At 31.7% G+C, this 15852-nt stretch overlaps 2 protein-coding genes across 4 annotated transcripts; one reads left to right on the top strand and one right to left on the bottom strand.

The window, feature by feature from the left end:
• Nucleotides 1-300: 300 nt before the first annotated feature.
• Nucleotides 301-945, top strand: LOC145806340 (protein FAR1-RELATED SEQUENCE 5-like). Its single transcript, XM_082902997.1, has one exon. It carries the CDS (start codon nt 301-303, stop codon nt 943-945), a length of 645 nt encoding a protein of 214 aa, XP_082759123.1.
• Nucleotides 946-5437: 4492 nt separating this feature from the next.
• Nucleotides 5438-14753, bottom strand: LOC114306788 (bifunctional TH2 protein, mitochondrial). 3 transcript variants are annotated; one of them, XM_028252083.2, is made up of 7 exons: nt 14141-14753; nt 12901-13009; nt 9389-9679; nt 8823-9237; nt 8420-8686; nt 5715-6349; nt 5438-5629 (listed from the first exon to the last, which is right to left on the bottom strand). In XM_028252083.2, the coding sequence occupies exons 1-6, from the start codon at nt 14515-14517 to the stop codon at nt 5937-5939; spliced, it is 1872 nt and encodes a 623-aa protein (XP_028107884.2). In that variant the 5' UTR covers nt 14518-14753; the 3' UTR covers nt 5438-5629; nt 5715-5936. The 3 variants fall into 3 exon arrangements, with proteins under 3 accessions (XP_028107884.2, XP_028107883.2, XP_028107885.2); XM_028252082.2 differs by having other exon boundaries at nt 5732-6349; XM_028252084.2 differs by having other exon boundaries at nt 5732-6349; nt 14189-14706.
• Nucleotides 14754-15852: the final 1099 nt, after the last annotated feature.

Here is a 15852-nt window from a genome sequence, read left to right as displayed (position 1 = left end):
CTATTGTAATGAAACATACAAGAGCTTGCATTGTTAGAAACAGATTATTTATTTGTTAGGAATAAATAAATAAATAAATTGAAAGGGTAACTAGTATAATCTGTTATTAATTTTTGAATAATATGTTATGAATAACTTGCATCATTCAAGAGCTTCCATCATTAAAATAATTTGTTATTAGCAGATTAATAACAACCTCAATAATGATTAATTTTGGAACAAATTAATAACAGGTTATTCTATTATTCTATTAATCTATTAAATCATTTGATTTCATATGATATTTTTGAATGAGCAAAAATGGAGATTGATTCGAATAGTGGTGAGAATCCTTTATTAAATGAGAGTGAAGAAGTTGAGGAACCTAAGAAGGGTATGTGTTTTAGCTCAAAGCAAGAAGTGTACACATTTTATGCCAAATATGCTAAACATGTTAGATTTTCCATAGCTTATAAAACTCAAGTTTGTGGCGATGATGGGGAATTAAGATATTTTGGGATTGAATGTTCTCGATCGGGAAAAAGAATCAAAAAATCAGAAGTAAACCCTCTAAAACCATCTCTATCCACAAAAATTGATTGCAAAGCAAGGGTACGGGCAACCTTACAAAAGGATGGGAGATTTATGTTAACCACAATTAACTTTGACCATAATCATGACTTGATTCCCACCGACTCACGCCATTTTACAATGAATAAGAAAATTCTTACTCTTGTGAAGAGAAGATTAGAAATTAATGATCAAGCAGGGATTGGAGTGTCTAGGAATTGTAACTCAATGGTTGTTGAAGTTGGGGGTTATGAGTCATTAACATTTGATGAGCAAAATGCAAGGAATGACATTGACAGAACTAGAAGATTGAGGCTTGGAGAAGAAGATGCTGACACTTCAAAAATATTTCTTAAGGATGCACGCACAAAATTCGAGTTTCTAGTACATGATTGATGTTGATACTGACTTTCGCATTAAAAACTTGTTTTAGGTAGATGCAATGAATCGGGCGGCTTATGAAGAATTTGGAGATGTTGTTTCATTTGACACAACTTATCTCACTAACAAATATGATATGCCATTTGCTCCGTTTGTAGGAGTTAACCACCATGAACAGTCGATTTTGCTTGGCTGTGGGTTGTTTTCTAGTAAAGACACTGATACATTTGTTTGGTTATTCAAATCATGGTTAAATTGCATGTCAAATCATCTTTCAAAAGCTATAATAACTGATCAATGCAAAGTTATGCAAAATGCTATAGAAATTGTCTTCCCAAATACTTGACATCGATGATGTTTATATCATATAATGAAGAAAATGGACCGTGCTAGGGAGCTCGAAAACGAGCTCCCCCGAATCCCCCTAATTTTTATTTTTTTTTTCAGAAGCAGAGAAGGAGAAGAGAATGAGAAGAGAAGGAAGGAGGAGGAGGAGGAAAGAGGAAGGATGAGGAGGAGGAGGAGGAGTGGACTGGAGGGGACCATAACAGTGGGAGGAGGCGGAGGCGGGCCGGAGGCGACGACGGAGCTGCTGTTGCGACGATCGGACCTGGGCGACGGGCTGGGCGATGACGGCGACGGGCTAGGTGACGATCTCTTTCCCTCTTCTTCTCTCTTTCTCTCTTTCTCTCTTCCCCTCTTCTTCTCTCTTTCTCTTTCTCTCCATCTCCCTCTTCTGCGTTGCAGGTCAAAAATGGAAGAAGGAAAAAAAAGAAAAAAAAAAAAAAAATGGCCAAAACAACGTTGTTTTGGCCATTAGGGGGATTCGGGGGACAAATCATTTTTCAAAATTTCGGAGAAATTGAAAGGCTATTTTCAATATGAATCCATGAAGTTGGCTTTGCAAAATACAGTGTATGAAACTTTCACAAAAGATGAATTTGAGATGAGATGGAAAAAGATGATTACAGAATTTAATCTTTATAAAAATCAATGGTTGGGGGTACTTTATGATGAACGATATCGATGGGTTCCTGTTTATGTGAAAGACATTTTTTGGGTTGGCATGTCAACTATACAACGAAGTGAGAACATGAATGTCTTTTTTGATGGACATGTCAACCCGAAGACTACATTAAAATAATTTGTTGAACAATATGAAAATACTTTGAGAAATAAGGTAGAGAAAGAGAAGAAAACTGACTTCAAGTCTCGACACAAAGTGTTTGATTACCTAACTGTGTATGGTTTTGAGATGCAATTTTAGGAGAGAGAATACTTTTGTATATGGTTTTGAGAAATAATTTCAGGAGAGAGAATACTTTTGTATATTAAACAGTAAAAAAAATAGATTATACAAGCTATTAAATTTTATAAATTTTCCTTCCTGGTTAATGTCATATATAATAATAAAACTGTAAAATTTACACATCATTAAGTCAAAATAAAAAATAAAATTATTAATTTGGCTTGGTTTGGAAAGTGAATTGACTTTTTGACTTTTTAATTTTTTTAACTATTTTAGCATGGAGTTAAAAAGCATGGGGTTAAAAAGCCTGGTTTAGAAAAAAAAAAATTTAATTTTTTTATGAAAAAAATAATATAATAATTATAAATTAAATGTGATATTTTATCTTATTAAAACTAAAAAATTTATTTTATTTTTTGTGATTATTTTAACCCCAAACTCGGCCACACCCACTTTTCAAAGAATGCGTTTGTAAAGAGTAATGTTAGAGACCCCAAATATTTTACCAAAAATTTTATCAAATGTCTCACAGTGGGATCACATAGACTCACATTGTGTGAGTCCCACACCCATATAAGACATTTAATAAAATTTTTGATAAAATTTTTAATACCTCTAGTATTTTTGGTTTGTAAAACGTTATTCCACTAAAATTTGGGAGCCGGATGAAGGCCTAACTCAAAGCCGCCGCCACACCCACTTCGGGATTATATTATAGTTCTCACTTTTTATTGTACCTTCTGGATTATTCTAAAAGGTTCTATAATAATAACTATAATAAAAGAAGGTGAATAAAATTTAAATTTCAATAAGAAATTATATAATTATTTATGAGTTCATTTGAAAAATTGACTATTTTAATTAATTAATTTATTTTTTAACTATTTTAACTTAATTAAAAAAATTATGTTTAAAAAATTGGTTGACCCTTTTTTATAATTGATTTGATAATTATGTGAAAAAAATAATAAAATAATAATGATTTAAATATGATAATGATATTTTATTTTATTAATTATTTTAGTCTATTTTATCTTTATTGATTATTTTAAACCAAAATCATCTTGCAAGATTAAAATAGTTAAACATATATATTAGTAAAATTTTAAAAAATCTCCGAGTATTTTTTCTTGAAATTCTTTAAACCATTAACATTGGCAAAGCAGACCGACATTGCATTTTTTTTTTAAAGTAAACTAATGCTCCACACGTACCACACACGTGTTATATTTATAATTATTTATATATATATGAATTGTAATTTTTAAATATTTTTTTTTACACTGTACAGGCAAAATGTATAACTAAATTAACAAAAAATTTATTCCTAACATCATTTTTTTACTTCTATATAAATACTTAAAAAATAAATTTGAAAAATATAGTCAATATAATATTATACATTAAGTAAAAAAATGTGATTAATAATTATACTTACATAAATTTATTATAGTTTTACTTTCAAGTAAAAATATATATATTTTTTTTAAAATCATTTTATTTAGCTTGTACCAAATAAAATTTTCTTACGAAAAAGAAAAGTTGTAAAATTTTGTTACAAATTTTCAAATGTCTATTAACATTTTATTCTACTTACTTGTTTGCTTACTTGCTTTGGAAGTTTTAATCTTTAATCTTTGCTCCACATTCATTTTTTTTTTTTTTTCTTCTTCTTACTTAATTTTTACATGATACTTCTTTCATAATACATCTCCGAGTATATTAGTGAAAATATCATACACTTAAAATGCACAAAATTACAATATATAAAAAAAAAAAGTAAATAATTGCCAAAACTAAAACTACTTTAAGAAAAAATAAAAAAATGAAATTGTTTAAAATAGAAAATGTTTATTTATTTATTTATTTATTTTAAAAAATAAAATTTTAAAGAAAACAAAAAAAACAATATTAAAAAAGTACATAAACTAAACATAAAATATAATACAAAAAATAAATAAATTATAAAAATTTTCAAAAGTCTTGTTTAATTTTCACATGATTCTTCTTTCATAGTACATCTCCAAGTGTATTAGTAAAAACATCATAGACTTAAAATACATAAAATTAAAATATATGGGAAAAAAGTAAGTAATTGTCCAAAACTAAAACTAATTTAAGAAAACAATAAAAACAAAAATAAAATTATTTGAAATAGAAAATGATTTATTTATTTATTTATTAATTTTTAAAAATAAACTTTTAAAGAAAACAAAGAAAACTATATTAAACAAAAGTGCATAATATATAATACAAAAAATAAATGAATTATAAGATTTTCAAGAAGTGAGACTCACAAATAAATTTTGTAAAATCTTAACTATTTATATACTTTTTGTATATATTTTTTGTACTTCTAATCCACATGAACCAAACAGAGAAAACATTTGAGAAGACAAAGAGATGTGATTTGAGATATTTCAATTGCTGACACTTCGTACATTTTGTGAGCATTATTAATAAAATACACAATGTAATTTTTTTCTCTTTTTTTTCCGCAACTGTTTATTTTTTTTAATAAGAATTTATATTTATTTTAGATATTTTTTTAATATACAAATTATTTTTTTTATATTTTTTATAAAAATAATTTAACAATCTTATCACTAACCATAGTGTATGAAAAAAAATTGAAAAAAATGCAACAGTAAATATGACAAAAGTCAAAAAAACTTGTGAGTTGAAATAAGTCTTCAAGTCAATAGATGTTGAGATTTTTTTTTGTTTTTAATCAAAAAATTAAGATTGAAAAATTAAAACTTTTATGGGTTAAAAACTTCATTTTCCTTATACAATATATATAGATAATTCTGTGCTTGAAAGTATTTTTTTCTAAAAATATTGCAAGCAGAGTTTCCATCTCTCTCTCTCTCTCTCTGACCAAAAGATATAATACTACACTTCAATTTCCGCGAAAAATGAATCAAATAATAGTGATTACATGAGTGCAAAACAAAAAGAAAATCAAACCATACGAATCTTTCATCCTATAGAAGAAAATTAAACACATAACCATATATATATATATATATATATTTGTGAAACAACTTTTCGTCAACATATGCATATAAAATATCTATATCTAGAAGACAAGACTAGACATTACCAGGTTAGCTACCAAACATGAAATCAAAGATAGAAATGAATCTTAGGTCAAGGGTCACACTCATTATATGTAAGTTAACATTGCATATATGCCATCAAAAAGAACAGATATGGATTATAAAATTATCATCACAATGCAAATATACTCCAATGGAGAGAACTAGAAGATTAAGAAATGGGTTGCAGGAACTCATCTCTTAACAGAAAATCCATATATTGTCTCATTAAATTGTCATTCAACAGAATAAGGAACAGTAACAACCTGCAAAAGCACAAGTCTTAATCTGAAATACAATAGGAAACGCTCCATATTCGGGATGATTGCTGCATGAAACCTCTCAACACCTGACAAAAATATTTTCAATAAAAAGTCAGTATAATGTACGAGGAAATAAAATAAAATAGCCAGTGAGAAAAAAAGAGAAAACACCATGAAATTATAAGTACCCCTGCTTAGCACAACCAGTCAAAAGAAATGGCATTTACATCTCTGAACAGAAGACCCTGTAGACAGACAGAAAGGGAAGAAAAACAGCTGATCCGTGGCCCATAATAAAATTAGCCACCAACTTGTATATCTATGTTCTATTCTTGTATAAAGATTCATCGTCCTAACTAATATCATTGAACGCATGACCATAACAAAATGATTTTATGGCCCCAAAATGAAAGCATGTATTTCAGCCCAACTGGAGACCGTGTAAAGAATGCCAGATAGACCCTTCCAACTAGAAGTGCTTCCTTCAGCACATCCTTTCTGCTTCTTAACTACACCAGGGAACAATGGAACAAACGAAACACCAAAATGACTTCCCACACGCCTTAGGCTTGTACTCGATCCATGAACAATTCCAACATCTGCTTCAAGCAGGCAAAGTAAGTCACCCACCGAGTCTCCAATATAAACAGTCAAGTTCTTTTTCTCCTTGCTGCTGTTCTTTAGAATATCACTAAAAGCCTTAACCTTGTCAATGGGTGATTCAACCTTTTTAACAATTTCACCGGTAGAGATGGAGTTTTCATAGACAAATTCATTTGCATGTACCTTCAGAACATTCAAACCCCCTGCCAACAAATGAAAAACAAAAAAAAATGGAGAATGATAACCCTACCAAGCAATCTCACAAAAATAACCCGAGAGAGGAAAATTATCCATCAAAATCCAAAATTGAGATATGACACCAAGGCAATCTGACAGTAAAGAAACCCCATCTTTTATGAACTTATATATTAAAGCACAAAACAAGAAAGACCATTAAACATCAGGATAAAATAGATCAAATAATTAAGCGGAGAAGGACATCGTAACCCTGCTTTAACACTTCTTTTCGTCAGTGGGTAGTTTTTTTTTTTTTTTTTTTTTTTTTTTTTTTTTTTTTTGGCTTTAACTATCCAATAACAAAAAGAATCATATAACCAAAAAGAATTGATGTACCTTCACAGAACATGGACCATGCAATTCCTAGAATAGAAAGGATCAAACAAGGCAAATAAAATGCATGCCATGCTCAAACAAACGAAAAAAACACATTACATGAGTATGTAGTGAAAAAATGTAATTGAAGTGTGCATAGCATATTATGATGAATTTAGTAGTAATGGAATTTTGATCTTTCAGAGAGGACCTAATTATTTTTGCTTCCACAGTGGTGCATTTTGTGCAGAAGGGAAGGGATGAAGAGAGCATTAATCATCTATTTTTGCAGTGCATCGTGGCCTCAGCAATGTGGCGTAGCATAAACCCTTCTTTTATGGTGGAAGTGGACTCGGTTACTCCTTTCTCATGTCCAAATGTTGTTGAATGATTATAGGGAATTTGGCTCCAATAAGAAAGCATTCAGTGTGTTTGGTTTGAGTTTTTTGAATTAAGTTTTTTAAAAATTGAGTTTTTTATTTTTTGTGTTTTTTTATTTTTAGTGAATATTTTTAAAATTTTAAGCATTTTTTTTACTTTTTTAGATGCATCTTACTTAAATGTGTCTAAAAAGTAAAATATTTGTGAAAAAATATTTTAAATATTAATAAATACACAAAAATACAAAAAATGTACTGAATTTTGATTTTTTTTTTTTTTTTTTTGTATTTTTGGTATTTAGTGAATTCTTAAAAAAAAATTTCACAAAAATCATACTTTTTAAGTGTATTTATGTTATGTGTGTCTAAAAATTAAAAAAATTGCTTAAAATATTAAAAAAATTCAGTAAAAAAAAAATATATATGAAAAACAAAAAAGTAGAATTTTCTTAAAAGTGTTTTTAGAAAACTCAAACCAAGCAAAGTGATTAGTTCTTTAGAGATGGGTTTCAGTCTCATCTAAGGGTTTTGCACGTTGCAGTTTGAGCGGTTGGGGTGAATTGGTGGATTGAACAATATTCTTAACCAATTATCAAGCATTTGTATATATATAACACTATATATAACATAAACTCGTTTTACATAATATTTTTTATACATATAATTACTAATTTTTAACAAATTCACATCTTAAATCTCTTTAACACTCATTTTTACTTTGATATTTTATTAGAGATTAAAAAATATTCATGTATTAACTATAGCGAAGCAGAACAGTTTCGAAGGCAAATTATAAAATTTAAAGTTCAATCCATAGTTACCGGATAGAGTGGTGCGGATCGGTGCGGTTTTAGCGTATTGGGCAGTATTTTACACAGCCCTAGTCTCATCTCCTTTAAGGTGATTTCATTGTCTTTCATTAATAGGGATTGGAAAATGAAGTGCGATATGTAACGCTTCCTGAATTCCTATTTCTTTCCATTTCTTGGTGAATTCACCAAAATGAGTGTAACTAGAATGACTATGTAAAGAGAACAGGGTTATAACATCTAAAAAAGCCAACTTATTGGCTCATTGGCTTATTTTGGTCACATCACCTCTCTACTTTTTTGCATAGTCTTTTCGTAATAAGCAAAAAAGCCAACATATAAGCCATATCCAAAAAAATCTATTAATGTTTAGTATTACGAGGAAAGTTGAAAGTATCAGCAGAAAGGATGAGTTTCAACATCTACAAGTGAATTGAGCAGGTGTAAAGGAAGTAAATTGCCTCATATTGTAGTAGCCAAATTTGCAAATTCGAAGTTCATAACCTACAGTTGCAATCAACGAGGAACATACCTGATGAAAAAGCTGATCTAATGAGATCACCACACCAACAATAGGAAAGTACATGAACATTTGCATTCAAATTTCCATTCTTTACAACCCTCTCGAAGAATCCTGTACAACCATCTTGAAGTTTTACACGTTCCCCAGCCCGTTTTATTTCTTCAAGATTCAGACCCTTGAGTACTCCAGATTCAATCACACTAGAATTTGCCTTTTTTTCAAAATTCGAAAGTTGCTCAAGTGCTTTACACAGTCCTTCATAATTGAATCTCTCCGCTGAAAAGACGGGATAAATCTCATAAATTCCTGACAGCTATCCTTCTCAGTAGCCTAACCATTTGCTTTCAAAGTCTATAAAATTTATAGGTTTGAAGTTAAAATATCATACAAGAAACACAATCAAGTACCGTACCTTTTCCAGAACGCACAATGCTCTCAATGCATTGTTCATACTCTTCTGTATACTGCCTAGAAAGAACACCCCATGTGTTTCTCAAGTCAGCTGAAGACATCCGAACAATTTGATTTTCAGGTTGACTTTGATCAGATTTTGGTGCTGTTACTATTGCAATCTCTGCCAAAATGGCAGATGAATCAACAACAGTGCACGTCAAATCAAAATCAGAAAATAACATAAACCGATGTTCTCTAAGGTTGTGCTCGTTTGTCAGAGGAACAACAGGTCGTTGAACAAGCGGCTGAGCACAGAAGAACTGTATTCCCAGTTTCAGGGCTTGATGATAAAGCTTCTCAATGATGTCCAGCTCTTCTCCTGTCAAAGATACACTTAATTTGTCCAACAAGTCCTCAGTTTGCAGAGCTGATGCCTAAATTCAAAATATAAGATATGAGCTATTGGAATAAAGAAGGCCATTATGTAATGCATTTTCCTATAAAACTGTAATCAGTAAAGTCTATCAGTTTTGACAACTAAAAAGCCAAAAAATGCTCAGTGCTGAATAGCAGAACATAACATACCTGAAAACTTCCAGAGGAACAATTGTCGATCCACTTCTTGTAGAGGTGACTACTACTGTCGGAATCCAGAAGTGCCTGGAGTTCCTTCCCTAGAAAAGCATAAAGTCTCGTCCAAGGTGTCATGGCACCTAATGTGTAAGCCGCAAGTTTTGTTTTTTCAAAAGGAGTGGCAAGTTTTCCAGGACCTTTTACTCCTTCAACCTTCCCTGAGGCAGTTGCTAACAAGAAATCCGTGTATTTAACTGTAGCTGAGTTGAGAGTGTTCTCTTTGACCATGTCAGAACCCCATTCCTACATAACTCATATTTCAGACTACATGAGTAATTTTCTTTACAAAAAGGAGAAGACAAAAGACGCCTATTATTGAGAATATCTTATTACATAATTGTGATAGGACACAATGCACTCAACATAACATTGGAAGGCAAATACAAACTTCATTTAAAGCAAAATGTAATGATTTATATGCATCAACGGCTCGGAGTGTATGGAAATGTAAATCCTCAATGACTTAGGAGGTGTTCTAGTAAGAAATAAATAATCTGCATCAACCAAATCTGTCTTCTCATTTTGAGCTTCGAACCAAGCTTCAACTGTCCCAAAGTATCAGAAGCTTCTAATGAAATGTTATTTGTAGCCCTGCTTTATCACCAACCCAATATTGGCCAATAATGCATAATATAAAAAAGAAGGTAAACCACAAAAATATGAATGGAACACCAGATTGCGAAGGGATCTCTAATTTAGTCTAAAATTTTTAGTTGCTCTGCATTCTTAAAGAACTCATATGATCTCTGAAATTTTCAATTTTTTTAGTTGAAGTAAATGTTCTACAACTTCTACCTAGCATTAATAGTTCCCATCTGTAAGTGAAGTATTTTAGTCTCTAGAATTATGCTCCACAAGCCCTGTTTCTGAATGCAAAACAACAACACACACATCCAAAGGAAGATCTTGGCATTCTGTACTTCAGAACATATAATCCACATTTGCATGATTCAGTAACCATATCCAACATGTTTGGTAGGGCCACCTAATGCCTTTTTCTTTTTCTTTTTTTTCAATTTATCACTGGTTTATTTAATTCACAGGAAACACAATAATATTCTATAGGCTATAGATAAGGAAACCAGCCCTTGAAAGACAGTGAGAACAAGAATATTCCAAGGAAAACAGCACAACATGACAAGAAGAATAAAACAAATTGGGGCAAATTTCATTTTACCCCTGTAGTTTAGGTCATGTGCATATTACCTCTCATTTGGAAATAATCACACAATTGCCTATGGTTTGCAGACTAAAATGCACAATAAGCTTTTCTATCCAAGTTAACGGGTAAGTCATTTTTAACATAAAAACACCCTTTATACATCTTCAAATTTATATATATATATATATATATTTCTTCTTCCCCTCTTTTCTACTCCCTGCACCAGTGCCTCCCTCTCCCTGACACACACCCTACTCCTGTCTCCTTCCTGTCCTTAGTGTCTGGTGCACTTACCCTACAACATATCTTCCTCATTTTGCTTGTCACTGTTAGTGTTAAGACTAGTATTTCTTCTTCCCTTCATTTTTAAGACTAGTATATCTTCCTCATTTGTAGATTGAGCCTTAATTAATTGAAAGAATTAATTTAATAAACATTTAACTTGACCTTGGTTTAAAGAAGTAAGAAATTGAAAAGTTATACTCGATTAAAGACTTGAGTTATTCGAAACAAGGGAAATTACACAATAACTTAGGCATACACAAAGTTTAGTTGAGGCTCATAAAACTTTTAAAAGTGAAATAGGATAAAGAACTAAAGTAAGTTGGAAGAAATTTTAAGTGTCCTGTTCAGTCACATAAACTACCATTCTTTTCAATTCAGACTACCCTTCTTTTCAATTCAGACAACCCAAATCAAAGCTAAGAACGTTCCAACACCAAAAAAATTGTTTTTGTTTCCGTTACCACAGCCACTAAAAGCAATCCTACAAGAATTTAATCAATCAACTTCTCCAAGAGCCACCCAAGTTAACCTTGCTATGGTATATTTCAATCACGAAATATATTTCAAACTTCATCAAGTATTTATTGATTATCCTATAAAAAATATAGATTATAATTAAGGATGGACTTCAGTGTTTAGGAACCTTAATTGTATTGGGGCCCTTTTGGGGACCCATAAACTAGCTGCCAGAGGAACAGGAACTCCACACAAAAACCCTGTTAAACCTTCAACGTCGTTATCAGACATTGAAGGCTGCGCTGAGCATCTATTTCTTGTATATCATTCCACACCGAGAAGAGGGATGTGTACCTCTAACAACAAGAAGAATGGAGTATTATATTAGAAGTAGGCCCTACTAAGTAAAAGGCACAAGAATCAAAGACGAACCATGCATCCATCCTGGTTGCCCAGGCATTGGCATTGGGAGTCGAATCTTAGGGGAAAGGAAGTTGTGGTTATACAAGAGAAGTATGTTGCTCGATGCGATTTTTACATGGGTGATCAAGGGCACAGTGTTTCAGCCTCAAGCAGAGTACCATTATATGCATGAGAAGAATAATTACATGCATGGGTATCTGATTAGTGTAAATTAATTTCGCAAAACTGATTAGCAAAGATACATGAAGGCAATAGTTGAATTAAAAGCTCCAAACAGACTGCATATTAACAAGTGAATTGTTTAGTTAATAGCCCATCATAAATGGTACTGATTGCATATCTATCCATTCCCCAAGAAAAGCTTCAGTGATCAAGCTGCATGGATGTAGAGCACAAATAGTGTTGCAATTGAAAGAAGCAATTGAAAGAAGCATTTGAAATTTCTTTTAGACAAATATTCTTTATCTTTATACACTCAAATTTCTCTTACATTTCTCCCACACATACAACTAGCTAGTCTAGCTCTACAGTTACAACTACCTTGTAAACATTTTTTAGCTTTAGGTACTCAAACCCACTATGTCCAATGCTACAACAACAACTTGCAATCAAAAATCATCCAGGAAGAAAATGGCTCATGCACTCAATGCTCTTGCAGCAACTATCTTCGTGCACAACCAGTAGTCTAACAGGACCCAACTGTTTTTCTTTTTCTCCTTGTTTTTTTTTGGGGGGGGGGGATCCGGGCCCCAATCTTCAAAAGAAATAATTTTTAATAGAAAAATTGATCAAGACCAACATTGCTGATAAAATAAGGAATAAAGTTAACTTATCAAAAAATATATAAGAAGCACACTTAGCCTACTAGCAGTTTTTTAAGTGAGGTTTAGGAATTCAACTGCTAGATCTTGAGTTCCAGTTTTCTAGATTGTTATTCTACATAACCACACTCACTCATGCACATAAACACATTACTGTTGTTGTTTGGTCCAGCAATTAGTTGTAGTAGCCTCAAGACTCGCCATATGGAACAAAAGAATTGTCTCATTGATCTAATATCATGATACAAACAGGATCTGATCATTTCCAATAACTAGCAAGGAAACAAAATAAAGCAAAACAATGTTCAATGTCTTACTTTGACAAATGAACCATGCATTTTCAGCTTTTCTAGGACACTTTTCCTCAACTGACTAATCCCAATCTTAGCATCATCGTCATCTGCGCAATCCTCTGCCGACTCATACCTACAAATTAAAAAATAAAGCCAAAAATAAATAAATAAATCAAAATCAAAAGACCCACAATTCAATAACCTTAGCCAATAATCTATACATAGACAAGGATATGGAACTATAATTTCCTATCCAAAGGGGTGAGAATGATAATAAATTTTTTTTAGTAATTGATATAAACTATCATATTTCAATTCATGAATAAAAAATAAAGTAAGACATAATATTAAAGGAAAAATCTATGGTGTGCATCCCTAAAAATGGGCGCACTGTAAGAAATGTTACACTAATGCTTATGCCAGCTTTGCATCAAGCATTGATATCCGTTACAGACATTTTAACGCATCTATTTATGCCAAATACTATCAATCAAAGGAAATTATGTGCATTCCACATGTCTTGCGGTTCATTTAGTCAGGAAATTAGATAAATTCCACCCAATGCCCTTCAAATGCCTGATGTGAGGTTGGTGTAAGCATAGTTAGGATAGGGGATTACATTTGTGAAGTTCAAGATGCAATTAATACACGTTAAAGTTCGTATACAGAAAAATGAAATAAGTGGAATATTTAAGGACCATTTGTGCAATTTACCTCTTAAATAAAATAAGGGCAAATTACATATACACCCCTCCAGGTTTGACAAAATTACAAATACCCCCCTGAGGTTTGAGAAATTACGAATTCCCCCCTGAATGCTATATTTGCATAAGAAATTAGGGGGTAATTTGTTATGAAATATAAACCTCAGGGGGTAAATTGTTATGAAAATACAAACCTCAGGGGGCGGGATGTAATTTCTGAAACCTCAGGGGTATCTGTAATTTAACCAAACCTGGAGGGGTGTATATGTAATTTGCCCATAAAATAATACAGGTAGTAGATGTGCAATTTTATATCTAACTTTTTGGGTGTTTTGCTGAACGAAAAATATGAATCGGTTTTGAAAACTGATTAAAAGTTGTTCTGATTGTGTGCTAGGTGAGTTATTAATTCTAAAATCAATTGAGAACAATTTCTTTATTTGTTAAACAATGAGTAAGCTAACATCATTTTTTCTTTACATGCCATTTCTTTCTAAGCAACCGAACAAACAAACAATATATTTGATATGCAAAGTAAAGACATAGAGGTAGAGACTGACGCTTGGGCGAAGGCTTTGAGAAAATGGACATCTTGGGCGATGTAATACCGGAAAGTATCGAGCTTGAGATTCCCGGAAGCCAAACAGACAACGAAGGGAGTGTAGAGAGCAAGAGTCGAGTCTTTGCTGAACTTGATCCAGAACCTCCTGGCCATGCCTTCCGCGTTATCCGCCACTGCTCCTCCTCCTCCGCCGCCGCCTCCGATTGCCGACGGCTTAGAAGTAGTCGCCATTGATGTTGTCGATGCTAATGGTATGCGAGATGGTAGGGATTTATAAGGGGAGGCAAACAGAGATCGGATTGAGGGGCAAAATCGGAAGGATGAAGGAACAATGATCTTGATTGGATTGGGATTGGGATTGATGAACAAACTCATCAAATTAAGAGAGAGAGAGAGAGAGGTTTTGGGATTGAGATTCAATTTGTATTAACAGAGTGTATGTATATGCATATTGTGTAGGTGTATGTAGAGAGAGAGAGGGGGGTATGGAGGGGAGGAGCTTGGGGGATGATCCAGTTCAAACAACAGATACTCGGTGGGGTGAGGGTAGTGCCCACATTAGTTGGGGTAGAAGACTAGATAAAGTTAGCCTATGTTTGGAAAGTATGTTTGGGAAGGGAGTTGGTTTTTGGCCTTTTGGGTTTTTTTTTGGTTTTTTTTTTTTTTTTTTTTTTGAATTATTTTAGTTTGGGTTAAAAAGTTTGGTTTGAGAAGGGTTTTTAATTTTTTATCTTTCTTGACTTTTTTTTTTGTAAAAGAAGAGTATAATGATTATGCGTTGAATGTGATATTTTGTTTGTTGTAACTAAAATAGCCACAAAAAAAACTCTTGTCAAACGGATAGGGTTGGTTTGGGATGTGATTGGTTTTTTGGTTTTTTAGTTTTTTATTTTTTTGCTATTTTAGTTTAGGATTAAAAAGTTTCATTTAGATAAGTTTTTTAGTTTTGTTGATTTTTATGAGAAAAAAAAATGATTATAATTTGAATATAATATTTTACCTTCTCAAACTAAAAAGTTTATTTTATTTTTTTATAACTATTTTAGTTAAATAATCTCATTTTAATTTATGTCAAACAAAGACTTAATGGTCTAGCAATATTTCTTTACACCACACAAAACAAATTATGACACCGTTGTCTTTTTATAAAGTAATTATACAATAATTTTAGAGTAATACATGGTATTTTATAATATTGTAATTGATAGAAAAAATTAATAAGTGGAATATTATGTTGATATTTCATAATATTATGATTGATAGAGAAAGTAAGTATGTGAGATATTATATTGAATAATTGAGAAATATAAAAAAATAATAAATAATAATTGGTTAAAAAATACAAACACGTGATATTACAAAAATAGTGTATAATTTTTCTTTTTCATAGGAGATAAAAAAAAAATAATGGGACCTATTATTTTAATCAATAAAATATATATTTAGAGCATCGTTTAAATTTGTCCCGGAGCAAACATAATTTCTCAAACAACCCCGGTTGGTAGCTCGAAAATCCGTGAGTCGAATGGGTCGAAAAAGCAAAACGACGTCGTTTTGCTTTTTTTTTTTTTTTTTTTTTGGGTCTTCGTCTTCCTATCAGAAGTAGAAAATCAGAGAAGGAGGGGAAGAAAGGAAAAGAAGAAGAAGAAGAAGAAGGGTGGAGAAGAAGATCGGGAGGAGGAGGAAGGAGGGAGGGGAGGGGGCCATAAA

The sequence above is a fragment of the Camellia sinensis genome, chromosome 1, assembly GCF_055761805.1.
Source record: "Camellia sinensis isolate YWXY chromosome 1, ASM5576180v1, whole genome shotgun sequence".
Classification (NCBI taxonomy): Eukaryota; Viridiplantae; Streptophyta; class Magnoliopsida; order Ericales; family Theaceae; genus Camellia; species Camellia sinensis.
This window is presented reverse-complemented; position numbering and strand designations above follow the sequence as displayed.